Genomic DNA, 14,296 nt, shown 5'->3' with positions numbered 1-14,296 from the left:
GCCAGGTTAACCAAACTTTGGGGGCAAAACACATATTGAATTTCATTTTGATATGAATAATTATAAAAAAGTGAGAAATGTTTAGCATTGTATTTCAGTATGTTGTAGTGCTCATTTTCTTCTTATTGACTGCAAAAAATCTTTCATATAGCAACACACACACAACTAAGTGGCGATTGACAGAAGTTATCTTAGGAAACATTTGCTGTAGTAACAGCCTCTCCCAATTGCATGTAACTGCTGTTTTATAGTAGTAATATAAGAATTACTTGTCTTATTTACTTTGCTAGCAAATGACATCACAACAATAAATTACATGGATATGTGCCTCCAATTCCCTCCGTAAAATCGACAGACTGTATTTCTGTTGCCTTCCGAACCGTCTGCATGTTCAATTACACCTTTTTCTTTTCTTTGTAGCTTCAGAACACAGTATGGCAAGAGTCAGAGATGCAGATCTTTTCTTTATTCACATTTTGAAAAATCTGTGGCCCCTATTGTTTTTAAGAACAGGAACAGCTTTATTGAAATAAACAACATTGTGGCATCATGTTCGCACAGTTTGGCCATGTTGTTTATGGTTACTGGGATACATGTGTCGGTTGTTATACTAGTGTTGCATCAGTTTTGAAAAAACAAAATAAAAAGGGTTAGGATAAGGGAGCCCAAGTCTGTGCTAGGATTTATGAGTTGATCACTCCAGTTTTTGGTTACTTGACTCAGTTTGTCTTTTTTTTTAATCTTCTGTCTGTCCTTTGAATACATTGTAGTCTCGTTATAGTTAATGCTGTCAATTTACTGGTATTATTGATCACCTTCCTCATCCACGTGCATTACAAGGACTGGCAACCACCACATCTTTGGTGATGTGAGAGGAAAACTGTTGTACCCAGATGATACCTCATGGCAGCACAGAGAGAATCTGAAAACTTTACATGAACCATGCCTAGACATGCAAAACATGTCTAAATCCACAAGGTGGCAGCACAACTTACTGTGCAACTTGATCTTTGAGACATCCCTAACAAACCCAAAATAAAAATAAAAACTGAAACATTATAATTTCCTACTAAATTATGACTAAACTAAGGTAACCAGTACTAAGAAATCAGCAAAACATACTGTTTGATTAAATTATTTTTAATTATGAAAAAAACAGACGGCCATAAATCTTCAAATCTTAAATAATGGCATTTACATTACTTAACATTTCCAATAATATTTAAAAAGCACAGCTTTTATTTTTATAATGGTGAGTAATGTACACAAAGTAATTGACAGTGTTGTTCAAACACAGTGCTTTCTCTTTAAATGCCTTTGCCTTGGAAACAGCGGCCACATCCACCTTAATCCACCTTAATAAAAGGATAAGTGTCTCTGTGACTGTCTCTGTCATTCCAAAAGATGGCACTTCACAAACATTTTTTGTAATAAAATACATTGTATTTGTCATTCAATTGGTGGCACATCAGAAACATTAACACTGCTTTAATGAAACCCATACCAAATGACATATGACAGAGACATATTCTTTGCATGGTACACTGCAAACGTTAAAGCTGAGGTCTGCATTGATTTCTTAGATTTCAACCTATCTTTATTTGAGATTCAGAGCTATAGAGTTTGCTAACTACCTCTATATGTGAAACATGCATCCTAAAACATCATTAGTTGCTGCCCTCTGGGGACAAAGATTAAGAGTAAATATGCATTTATCAGTGAAAGCCAAAGGTAGTTTGATAGAGGTGTTCATGCAAGCAACAACAAACTGGACCTGAATCTTTAAAATTATAGCTCTTGTTGATTTAAACAATTATTAATAAACAGTCTATGTAAAATCTTTGTCTAGAACATTATATATATATATGGTATATAATTCTTTTTATTTCTATGCTATCAGTCACACATATGGTTTTGAAAAGATGGACACTTTCACCAGACAAACTTGTGGACTGGGTTTGTTTTCACTACTCCAATCTGAAATCCACCCTTTTCCTAACCCCACATAATCCAGTTTCAGTTTAATGGGAAATGAAAGCCTATTCTTGCAACGTCAGACACAAGGCAGGAATCAACTATGGACAGAGTACACCGGGGTGTGCTGGAAATCTGATTTGTGTAACATCTTTGCAATTAGCTTTAACTGGAAAGTATAAGGTGATCTGGGATGAATGTAAGACATAATAAGAATGAAATAAATATGGAGATATGTGTTTGAGATGAGGAAATTGAAAATATTCTGATGGAAATGGCAGTGTATTTATCAATTGATGGCCTTGGTACTATTTGGTTAGAAGGTCTTGAAAGTTATTCTACTTTTTACAAAATGTAGCTGTCTGAATATTTTACAATATTTACATGAATGAAATTTTGTTAAATAGCATTTATTTAAACTGATAATGCACTTGTGCATATAAGCATTGCATGCTTTTGCATGTTATAGTCACTATTTTGTATTTCTTAACATGCTTAAGCATTTTGACTGTCTTCAGTGTGCTGCACTATATAAGAATACACTGAGTTGAACATGAAATGCATTACTACGTTAGTTTACTTATTTTTCAAGTTCAAGATTATTGTCATGTGCATAGTATAATTAAATTGTTAAGTTTATAGTGTAATCATCAAAATGAAAGGTCACACAAACATAAAAAATAAAGAGCATACACTGAGAGCAAAGTATATACAATTACATACAATTTACAGTATATATGTTCAAGGAAATGTAGTTTTTTTAATACGACTGACTATTCAGTAGCCTTGCATGCAAGAATATGTAAAATATCGGTTCTTATTACTTATGTACAGAAATTCTCCCTGCAGCTACTGGTGTAATTGTCATTGGCCCTATAAACCATTTGCTAGAAGTCAGGAGTGAGAAAGGTGAAAATGCAGGATGGCTGAGGTCTTTAATTATACTCTTTGACTTTGTAAGGCAGTAAGTGTTGCATATGTCCTAAACAGAAGGAACTGTTTTGTGCCACTTTCGTCATCCTCTGCAAAGCTTTATGACCTTTACCCGTGAAGGTGCTGTACCAGGATGTGATGCAGCCTATGAGATGGAATGAACTGAACTCTCGTAGACGTTTGTGAGTATTTATGGAGAAATGTGATCAAAATGTGTTGTGCCCACTTCAGTTCAACAATGATGGTCACTCCAAGGCATTTAAAGCAGCTCACCATTTAAAAAAGATCCAGTTTGATATAGGTGGGAGTGTAGTCTGCTTTTAGTCCTTTAAGTCTATGACCAGCTCCTTGGTTTTGCAGAAATATGGGTTCAGGTCATTGTCTATTAAATAAGGTGGCCTGCTGACTTCCTCAAGCAGCATACAGCTGACCAACTTGCCACTCAAACTCCCTCTCCTTCTTCTTATTCACCCTGACTGCATTTCCTCTCTGCCAGTTGTGCTCTGGCCCTAACCTCATGACTCCATACTCAATGCGTCACTGGCAGGGAACAGTTTCTAAACCCTTCTTTAAATGCCCATGAAATTCATGGGATGATTTGCCAGAGCTCCCCTTAGTGGCCCTATTTCTGCTCTTGAGCCATAGTCTATACTTTAGGTCCAGGGACTTGGTGGCTTTCTTGGTGCCAAAATTCCACAACATATATCACTGTGCCACAGTTTGCATGTGGGAGTCTTTTGTTTCCATATAAACCTTTAAGTGGGAATATAACTCAGTCAGCGTTCTACCATTCAATTGTTTGTTGGAATGCTTTAGTCCTTCTGTCCATTCTCCATAATCTATATTTCACAAATGTAGGTCTACCCTCAAAGTAATAATGTTGAAAGACCCCAATCAAATCTGCTCTCATATTGCAACGTGTCAACTGTTCACCTGCACTTACACTGGCTGGTAGTTTCCAGTTACCAGTCCCAGGTTCTCTTTTAAAGCAAAGCCTCTTCTACATCTAATTCTCATATCCCATTACATTTTCACAGGTCAATTCAACCTGGCAACATATCATACATACTATAATTAAAAAGAGCAGGCAAAAAAAAGTTAAACTAGAACATTAAAAATTGACTGATAGGCTTTACCTGGACGTCTGTAAGTTCCTTTAGCAGCCGTGTTGCAAGCTTCGGTCCATTTTCCATTGTCGGAATATGCAAATTCTGAAAAGATTTTAAAAAGAGTTTAGAACAAATATACATATTCACATATTTATTTGATGGACATAGTGGCTTTGTCTGAACAATTTGTTTAATCTATAAATATGTTCTTATATTTTAAAAGAAACAATGTAGTGTGGATAGAATTTTATATTTTCTCAAGCCAGAATACCACTATATATTATTTTTATTATATGATAAAAAAGTAAAAAAAACAATAGGATTAATTGACTCATTAAATTATAATTAACTTTTTCCCAGGAAATATACCAAATGTAAATATTTTCTTTGTTTAATACCAATAAAATGCTTATTCTTTCTTATATATTACTTAATATGCTCTTCAGAAACAATTTGAAAAATGTATATCAGTTTATTATTGTTTTATTAATATAAATTTTTAATAACAGTTATTTAAAATGTTAATTAATCATAACATAACAGAACAAAATTAATTAATTTGGCGACTTTCATTTATCAAACCAGGCAAAATTAATGCAACAAAAACAGAATTATGTGTGTGTATGTGTTTATATATATCAAATCTGATCATTACAGATAATACATTTTCACAAATTAGGAAGGCTCTGCAGGGCCATGTTCATTAATTAACAGAACTATGGATGTGCAAAAAGAGGCTACAACTCTCCCACTGCCCCATACGGCAGATACTGAGTATATGTGGTGCAGTGCAGGATTTTACCCTCGATATCTCGGTGGACAGTGATATATCAGCTGCTAGCAATTGTGACAGTATGGTGAAACAGATGTCAGTCTGAAGTTTCGCTGCTAAGTATTCAGAGTCATCCGGGGATTTTCATGAAGGAGATCAACCATCTGCCACTCTTAATTTCTGCTTCGGTGTTAATTCTACAGTGACCGAATTAAGTCTAAACAGTTGTAATGCAAAAAAGGCAAATTTGAAAATTTCTTAATTGGTGTTTGTTTTAACTTTGCAGCTTCTGTGCTAATATTAAAAATACTAAAAATTGTTTCTTTCGTTAAAATTAGATTACTTTGTGCACTTTAATGCTGTCTGGTGTTTCTTTTTAATACCATTTTAAAGAAGATGAGGACCTTTAGCAATTAATGACCTTTAGCTAAATTACTGGCCAATCTAAGTTTTTTATTTTTTTTGTTTCTTCCTAAAGAGGCTAAAAGCAAAATGTACACAATTTCATGTCTTCCTAAGTCAAACTGATAGATTAAGTTTGGAAGCTGATTTTTTTTTTAACACTTTGGAGGACAGCAATTGTGAGCTCTTCCCACCTTAATGAAATAATGTTAACTACAAAAATATACTATAACAACAAATCCAAAGATGCTGGTGTCAAGAACATAAAAATGATCTAATGCAGTGGTTCCCAAACTCGCTCCTGGGGACCCACTATGGCTGCAGGTTTTTGTTCCAACCAAATTCTGCTTTTTATTGGCCTCTAACCTAATTAAGTGAGTTATTATTTCCCAGTTTTGGAGTCAATGTAGAAATTACAAACTATGTTTGGTAGATTTTTATTAAAATGTAATAAGCAGTTATATGGGGAAGTTGTGCCTATATGAAGAATATGTAGTTTTTCTTAAGTCGTTAATAGTATTTTCAATCTAATTCTCATTCTGCTTTTCCAGGTGTTCTGGTTATTTAATTGATTATTTATTTATTAGTGAGTCTGACACTAAAGTCGTTGCAGCTTTTATCATCCCAGGTGTCTGCTATTCTGGTTGTTAATTGTCACTATTAGGTTTAAATGAAGGGAGCAAACTACACAGCAAAAAGGGGAAAATAATAGGAAAACAACAAAAAAGAGTTAAGCGTTTATAGCTTTAGAAAAAAATAGAAATATTTCTAAATGTCTTATAAATGCAAAAAAACATACTGTTGTGTTTTTCTGAATGCAGAATAAAGAGAGGAGTAAAAAAGACCGGCTCATTAAATGAGATCAGTTGTTATCGATTATTATCACCAATTGTGAGTCTGGTTGGAACAAAAACCTGCAGACACAGTGGGTCCCCAGGATCGAGTTTGGGAACCACTGATCTAATGTAAGATTTATTAAACAGATGAAGCATATGGTTTGTAATGGAAGGATTTTTCTAAAGAGAGGGGGAAATCAAGAGAGCAGATGGGCGTTGGTCGCTCAGCCGAAACCCAGCTGCATTACTAATGTTTTGGGAGAAACAGCCGGGAATGTTCTAAAGATACAGCCACGGCTATGTAAGGAGTTGTTTTCACTTCGAGAAGCTTTTTCACATGTAAGCATATTACTGTGTCTTCTGGTATCAAGCACTAGTCTCAAGGCCGAGTAGAAGAAAAACATAGCGCCGTGTCCCGTGGAAGGAGGGTGTGAGAAACTGATCACTTCTGCATACACTGCTTCCACGTAGGCCGCTTTTGGGCAAGGACACCTAATTAGTATATAAGGGAAGGTTCCGCCCTCAGTTTTTTTGGAAGCTCAACCGTGGGGAATATGCGCACCGCCCGGTTTTTCAGGCACACGAGTTGATCCTCTGACGAGACTGACATGCGGGCTCCCTCAGTCTACTGGTCTAGGATGATGGCTCTGGGTCTTTTGATGTATGTTACTGTATGTATGTATGTTACTGTAAGTATAAGTTTGTCTCTTTAAGCATATATATTTATTTCTATAACCCATTCATATGTATTTATATGTTATAATTGAATAAGTAAATTTTATTTAAGTAACGGACCTCTTCTCTCTGATTCTTTGCCTACTTATGTTCTAATCCTTGAACCATTTTCCCAAATCAAAACATTTTGGCGTAGTCGCTGCAGGATTTTGGGAATCTGGTAAAATATTGAACTATTAAGTGAGGCAAAAAGAAATCAGAGATGTTTAAGAAAAGGATAAAAACCCTGGCACGCTCCTTTACCTCTTCCTGGCTGGGAGGAAACGGTATGGGAAGACTGCGCTAGAGAATTGAGATGTGGGGGTTAGCACAATATTGGCAGAGCTTGGATCCCCGACACCAGTGAATGTACTAGCCGCGCTTAAGAAATGTCAGGTGTCTGCAAAGGAACCCATAACGGGCTTGCAGACGCGGGGTGGGGTTTTACTAACGGCAGTTAGATGTCTGGACAGCTTGGTAGACGAAAAAGAAAGGGAGATTAAGAAAATGCAAATGGACTTGGCGGATGCGTTAGGGTGGGCCTCAATGGCCGATTCCCAGGTAGCTGTATTATTGCCGCGGGTACAGAGAGCCGAGGGGATTGGCGGAGAAGGCAGCCTTTTGCATAGCCAAGGTGAATGCGAAAAGAAGCGTGGACCGGATGTTGCGAAGGTTAGAGCGTTTGTAGCTGCAGCGAACGTCCATGAGTGGGATCCCGAGACATGGGATGGCAACATTTGGGACATGTTTTTAATTGAGTGGAAATTGCAACCGCAGCCAAACTGGAAACAGCTATAAAGGTGGCTTAAGATTGAGACCACAGCTGGGTGTATATCTGGGCAATTTTATAAATGAGTGTGTTAAGATGTGAGCATGGTGAGGTGTGTAAGGACTTTATCTCTGATTATCATTGTGCACAGCGGTGACAACCTAAAACTGAGAACTTTTGAGTTATTTAAGATAAATATTTATGCCATCTGTATCATCACCAATAATATTAATCAGTATTAGCTTTATTTGAACCTGGGTATCATGGGGGTTCATGTTAGTGAAGCAGAAATTACTCTCTTAATAGTATGTTGTTGCTTATTACTAGTTTCCTAATTAGTTATTACTAGAGTTGCTGTCAAACAGGTGTGCACCCAATTTCTTGAACCATGGACACCTTCAGTTAAAGATTCTTATTCTTTTCTTGATGACAATGTGGATGATGAAATACCAAATCAGAAGAAACTCCTTGGGTGAAGTGCTAGTAACGCTCCCCAGGGAGGTGACCCTCTGTGCGCAAAGTACCTGGGTTGAAGAAAAATTGTAATTTCACTGGAAAAATATTTCTCCAAACGAAGAAAAAGCATTTATTATGGATAATTGTTTTATTATTATTGCTTTAATGACTATATTTAACTGTTATGTATTTTGTGCTTTACGAAAAATTGCAATCAGAACAAGAAGGGCAAGAGTGCTGGGTTTGCGCTAAGCGAGGGGCCGAATGTAATGGAAGGATTTTTCTAAAGAGAGGGGGGGATCAAGAGAGCAGATGGGCGTTGGTCGCTCAGCGAAACCCAGCTGCATTACTAATGTTTTGGGAGAAACAGCCGGGAATGTTCTAAAGATACAGCCATGGCTATGTAAGGAGTTGTTTTTCACTTGAGAAGCTTTTTCACATGTAAGCATATTACTGTGTCTTCTGGTATCAAGCACTAGTCTCAAGGCCGAGTAGAAGAAAAACATAGCGCCGTGTCCCGTGGAAGGAGGGTGTGAGAAACTGATCACTTCTGCATACACTGCTTCCACGTGAGGCCGCTTTGGGCAAGGACACCTAATTAGTATATATGGGAAGGTTCCGCCTCAGTTTCTTTGGAAGCTCAACCGTGGGGAATATGCGCACCGCCGTTTTTCAGGCACACGAAGTTGATCCTCTGACGAGACTGACATGCGGGCTCCCTCAGTCTACTGGTCTAGGATGATGGCTCTGGGTCTTTTGATGTATGTTACTGTATGTATGTATGTTACTGTAAGTATAAGTTTGTCTCTTTAAGCATATATATTTATTTCTATAACCCATTCATATGTATTTATATGTTATAATTGAATAAGTAAATTTTATTTAAGTAACGGACCTCTTCTCTCTGATTCTTTTGCCTACTTATGTTCTAATCCCTTGAACCATTTTCCCAAATCAAAACATGGTTACATGGGAATGACTTTTTTCTTAGCACTGACAAATTTTCAGTAATGAGGTTACAAACTAGAGATTCAGTCTTGAAAGTATCACTGAGAAAACCATTAACATTTTTCAAAAATATAGCAGCAGTAAATCAGTGCATCATATACAATATGTGTGGAAGAAGGCCTATATAATTTCTTAGGGAACTCTTCAGGAGAGTAAACCTGAACAGCATTGTGTTTCAACCAAAGAAATGAGAACATATTAAACTTTTTTTTACAAATGGATATTTGGATAGTGATTTTTACTTATTGCTAAAATGATTAGGCACTTCATAATAGCACACTGTGAAGGGTTGTTATTGCTAAGTGCTATTGAAATAGACACCAGATCCCTGCAATCCTAAACTGGATAACTGGGTTACAAATGGACCTATACCTAAATACCAATCTAATGTAATATATAAGAGCAGATAGTTTCATTTTTAACAATGTGAACATGGACAGGTTAGCTGTCTTGCTTAGAGTTAAAAACGAAATAGAGTTTGGGATTGGAACCACATCTTTAGTCACTATGATACCTACTCTGTCTAACATCACAAACATTAGTTTCTAGTCTGATATCTTTCATGGACTTTCTTCTTTTCAACCCACAACTTAGTTTTAAAATATTAATGTAGACAGTATCACTTCTTTATTTGAACCTGCTGTCAGAAACTTTGTTGTGATCTTGAATGACTTTCAGTTCTACCTGATGGGGAACACTGAAACAGGGTGTGCCTTAAGAAATGGTAAAGACTGGAACATGAAAGCACTGAGCAGGGTAAAGGCAGCATCTTGCCCAGGGTTAAGTAAAACTCTCAATACTGAAAAAGAATGAGAGTGAGAGCCAAATGATAGGATTCAGTAAGAGTTAAATGAAGTCAAAAGCACAAGCAGAATTTTTCTAACAATAATGTTGTCTTGGAAGTGCCATTTAACTTCTTCAAATACTAATGAGAAAGAGAGAGAGGTCATTTTTTAAAGATATTTAAGGCAAGGATGGTGCCACCATCTTAAATAGGCAGGCCATGATGATACACATGTCAAATGTTTTGTGACCAGTAACAAAGTTTGTAATAGTAAACAATATGGCCAAGGTTATGAAAACAAGCTCAAAATGATAATATCCGGAAAAAAAATTGAAGTCATGGTGATCTTACCAAGCATAATGATAAAACAAATATCAAAATTAAAAATAAAACTACAAATGAATGAAAACCCACATAATTTACTAGAATTGGTCACATTTGTGAAATCACAGCATCTGCATTTAAAATGTCTCTCTAATATTCCTGGCCTGTCTCTACTCCATTTCCTAATTCTCTTCTACGGCAGTTAAATTTTTCTTCAGATTCTTGTTCAGGGCCGTTTGAAGGAATTTGGGGGCCCCAAGCAAAATGGACATGGAGGCCCCCCGCACACACGCGCGCAAAAGGAACCACAGCATAGCCATACAGTTTAAATTCGCTCACACTTTATATAAATAAAAAAGGTTTACAGTGCAAATACTGCTGTTGCATATACTGTGCATAAAAAAAAAATGTTTAGAGTGCAAATACTGCTGTTGCATATAAAGTGCATAAAATTTGAACATTTTCAACAATTGAACATTTGCAAAAAACACCACTGTACAAATAAACAATCATTAATAGAAGGTAAATTGACAGTTAATTAATCTTTAGTCTTTAGCTATGCATTTACTGAATGAGCACTGTGCAGCTGTTCGTCCGACTGTACTGTATTTTATTTTATTTTTCTAAACTGTTTTAATTATTCTTATTTCTTTTTATTATTTTAATTTCTTCTATGTAAAGCACTTTGAATTGCCATTGTGTATGAAATGTGCTATATAAATAAACTTTTACTGTTAACAAACAGTGAAATTATAATTAAATGTTTACTAATTATTAGTAGTGCTGTGAGTCGACTACCAATGCTTAAAAACATCCCAAGCTAATGTTTGATGCACAGAATTTATTGTGTTGTTTTCCTAAGTAGATTATCACAGACGTGGAATAGTTAGTATAGCATGCTATGCCACTTTCATCAAAACCTATTACAAAGCTATAGCAATGTCATGTCATTTATGTATGATACATACAGTAATCCCTCGCTATATCGCACTTCGACTTTCGCGGCTTCACTCTATTGTGGATTTTAAATGTAAGAATATCTAAATACATATGACGGATTTTTCGCTGGTTCGCGGATTTCTGGACAATGGGTCTTTAATTTATGGTACTTGCTTCCTCAGTTTGTTTGCCCTGTTGATTTCATACAAGGGACACTATTGGCGGATGGCTTAGAAGCTACCAAATCAGAACATGTATTACATATTAAATAAAACTCCTCAATGCTATAAGATATGCTTCCCGCGCGGAACTTGATTGTTTGCTTGTCTCTGCCTCTCTCTCACCCTCTCTGACATTCTCTGCGCCTGACGGAGGGCTGTGAGCAGAGGGCTTCTTGCACAGAAGCTGTTTGCCTAGTGGATACGAACGCACCTCTAAGAAATGCCGCTTTATCACGGTGCTTCCAAAAACACACTTATTGATTTTTGGATTGTTTGCTTTAATCTCGCTCGCTCTCTCTCTCTCTCTGGCGTTCTCTCGCCTGACGGAGGAGATGTGAGCAGAGAGGCTAAAGGCAAACTTTAAAGCACAAGTATTGTTTTTTGATTGTTTGCTTTTCTTTGCGAGCGAGCTCTCTCTCTCCCTCTGAAATTCTCTGCTCCTAAAGAGAAGATCTATTTGCATTCTTTTAATTGTGAGAAAAAACTGTCATCTCTGTCTTGTCATGGAGGACAGTTTAAACTTTTGACTAAAATGTGTTATTTCATGTCTAGAGGGCTCTAATAATGTTAACAGTGTGGGAGAGTTTCTAAGGGCTTAAAATATATAAAAATAACCATACAAACATATGGTTTGTACTTCGCGGATTTTCATCTATCGCGGGGGTTCTGGAGCATAAACCCCGATCGAGGAGGATTACTGTAAACATATTTCTGCTAGCCTACCTGCTGCAAAATTGCACCATTTGTACAAGACAAGTAGAGCTATTTTATGTGTGTAATTTATCACTTACCACTGTCTTGTTTTTTCTTATCCTCCTCTTCCTTTCTCCTTTCTTTTTTGGCTTCCTGAAGCATAATTCCGCTTCCTGACTGCCGAGGAAGTTTTGTATTTTGCCGGCAGCAGAGATCGCGTGGTTGGCTGGCTGCTGTCAGCGAGGGGGGCCCCCTTGAGGGGGATCCCGATAACAGTGTCATTGCACTTTACAGCATTCACTATCAATGGGGCGCTCACACAGTTTGTTGCTGCATTTTATTCTTAACCAGTCGTTGTCTTGGGGCCCCAGGCCAGCTCGGGGCCCCAAGCAATTGCTTGGTTTGCCTGCCTTGTCGCGACGGGCCTGTTCTTGTTCTCAGTACACCAAATTACTAAAACTTCTTAAAGACCCAGATGGTAAACCTTCCCTTTGGTAAAAGAGATGCCATGAGTATGGGAGGAATAACTGTTTATGGGAGGAATAAGGCAATAGAAGCATCATTAAAAGATTAATTTGGAAGCAGGAATTTATCAGGCACTCCTTGTACAGGCACCACTGAGCACAAGTATTTGTGTCTCTCTGGTGATATTTGACTGACTTATATTGGGGATCTCCTTAGTTGATAAGAATTGTACATGTGAAAGAGAACACATGCAAAATACAGTTGAAATGACCCCTCTCTAGATAAATTTGAAATGGTAAATTAATCTGCAGTTAAAAACAGAATGTTTTTTCAGTTTTAAGTTTGAAAATTCATCAATGCTTTTCAACAGGAGTTTTTGATATTAGAAAAAATATGCACAACAAGTTCTATTTGATTTCTTTGAAGTGCAAGTGTGCAAAATTTCAACAAAAATGGTCCACTTGGAACCAAGTTGTTTCATGTGGACCGACATACAGACAGACAGATGTGGCAATGGCAGCTAGCTCTTTTGATATTAAATGCAAAAATACACCAAAAAGCAAGGGATAGATTTCTATTCGGATCACTCCATATTTGATCTTTGATTACCATAGTTTTCTTCACAGAGATCTTGTCACAAAATATATTGATGAAGCTGAACTGATTGAAAACACTGCTCTTGATGTACTGACATGGATTTAAATCTCTGGCTTAGATTGTCTGAATATAAAACATATTCACAAACACCTGTAATTGAAATCTTAGACATTTATATCTATGTTGATCACCACAAATTACTTATTTATTTTTGTAAATTAAATGCTTCATTAAATATTGAAAACTGTGCAAAGTCCTCAAGTTCAATAGACATGCTTGTGCAATATGACTGTGCGTGAAGGAAGAACTCCTAACAAATGAAAGATTTCAAAGCAAAAGGTGATCCAGTGGAGTGTGGTTCATACTGAGCAATCAAACCTTTGGAGGTGTTTGAGAGAGTACTAGAGAAAATATTCTGGAATCAGGGCAAATTAACATGTATCATCTTAACTGTCATGTGTATCATTCTAATGAGATCCCTATTAAAGATTGCAGCACAGTGATACATACATCTGCTTGTTACACTGAAGATCTCTGAATTCCTTGTCACTTCATTTTACCATTTCTAGCTTCTTACTTGATTTGGCTTATTTCTTAACTTCTCAGTTTCATACCCCTAGTGTGTTTTCAGACACTGTTTTCTCACCCTCATAAAATAAATCATATTTCTGAATTTTTGTATATTTCTTAAAGGCTGTCAAGATAAAAAAAAAAGACTGGAGAACAACAATGGCCTGTGCAAAGCCTGTCAATATGCTGATGTGGGCATGCAGAGGCTGCCAGGGTACAATACGATCTGTTATAACAGTAGCTGTTTTTATGACACCGGAAAGAGAAAAGCCATGGAAGGCAGGAGTATCTCAGGTACTGCCTTGGTACCCAATACAGAGTGCAAGTAGCCAAAAATGCAGAATTTTGAGAGTGAAAAAGAAAGTTTGGCACAGATATAGCTTGTGATACAGACCTAAACTGTGAAACAGCTAAGAAAAGAGACAGGAACAATGGCCTAAGGAAAGTATGCCCAAAGGGGCTGCAGGACTTTAATTTGTTTACTGTTTACTTTATACATTACCGCCTGTCTTTAATGAATAATAATACAGCTGTAGTTGCCATTTATTCCAGGTTGCAAGCAATGCATATGTTGTCTTTCTTATCTCAGTTTGTTTATTATTATATTCTTTATATTTTAATTTTATTATATTCATTCTTAGATAGTATAGTGTGCATAAACTGTATGATTTCAGTGCTTTTTCATTATATGCTTCTAAAAGAACATATTTGAATTAGAATTTAAATTTAA

General features: G+C 36.5%; 1 protein-coding gene across 4 annotated transcripts in view; it reads right to left on the bottom strand.

The window, feature by feature from the left end:
• bcat1 (branched chain amino-acid transaminase 1, cytosolic) overlaps positions 1 to 14,296 on the bottom strand; it is a 154,887-nt gene that overhangs the window by 19,152 nt on the left and 121,439 nt on the right. For all 4 annotated transcript variants that reach the window (XM_039761578.1, XM_039761579.1, XM_039761577.1 and 1 more), the window contains one exon: positions 4,044 to 4,118. In XM_039761578.1, the coding sequence (XP_039617512.1) occupies positions 4,044 to 4,118 (75 nt within the window). The remainder of the gene's footprint in view (positions 1 to 4,043; positions 4,119 to 14,296) is intronic.

This window comes from Polypterus senegalus, chromosome 8 (assembly GCF_016835505.1).
Source record: "Polypterus senegalus isolate Bchr_013 chromosome 8, ASM1683550v1, whole genome shotgun sequence".
NCBI classification, from domain to species: domain Eukaryota; kingdom Metazoa; phylum Chordata; class Cladistia; order Polypteriformes; family Polypteridae; genus Polypterus; species Polypterus senegalus.
This window is presented reverse-complemented; position numbering and strand designations above follow the sequence as displayed.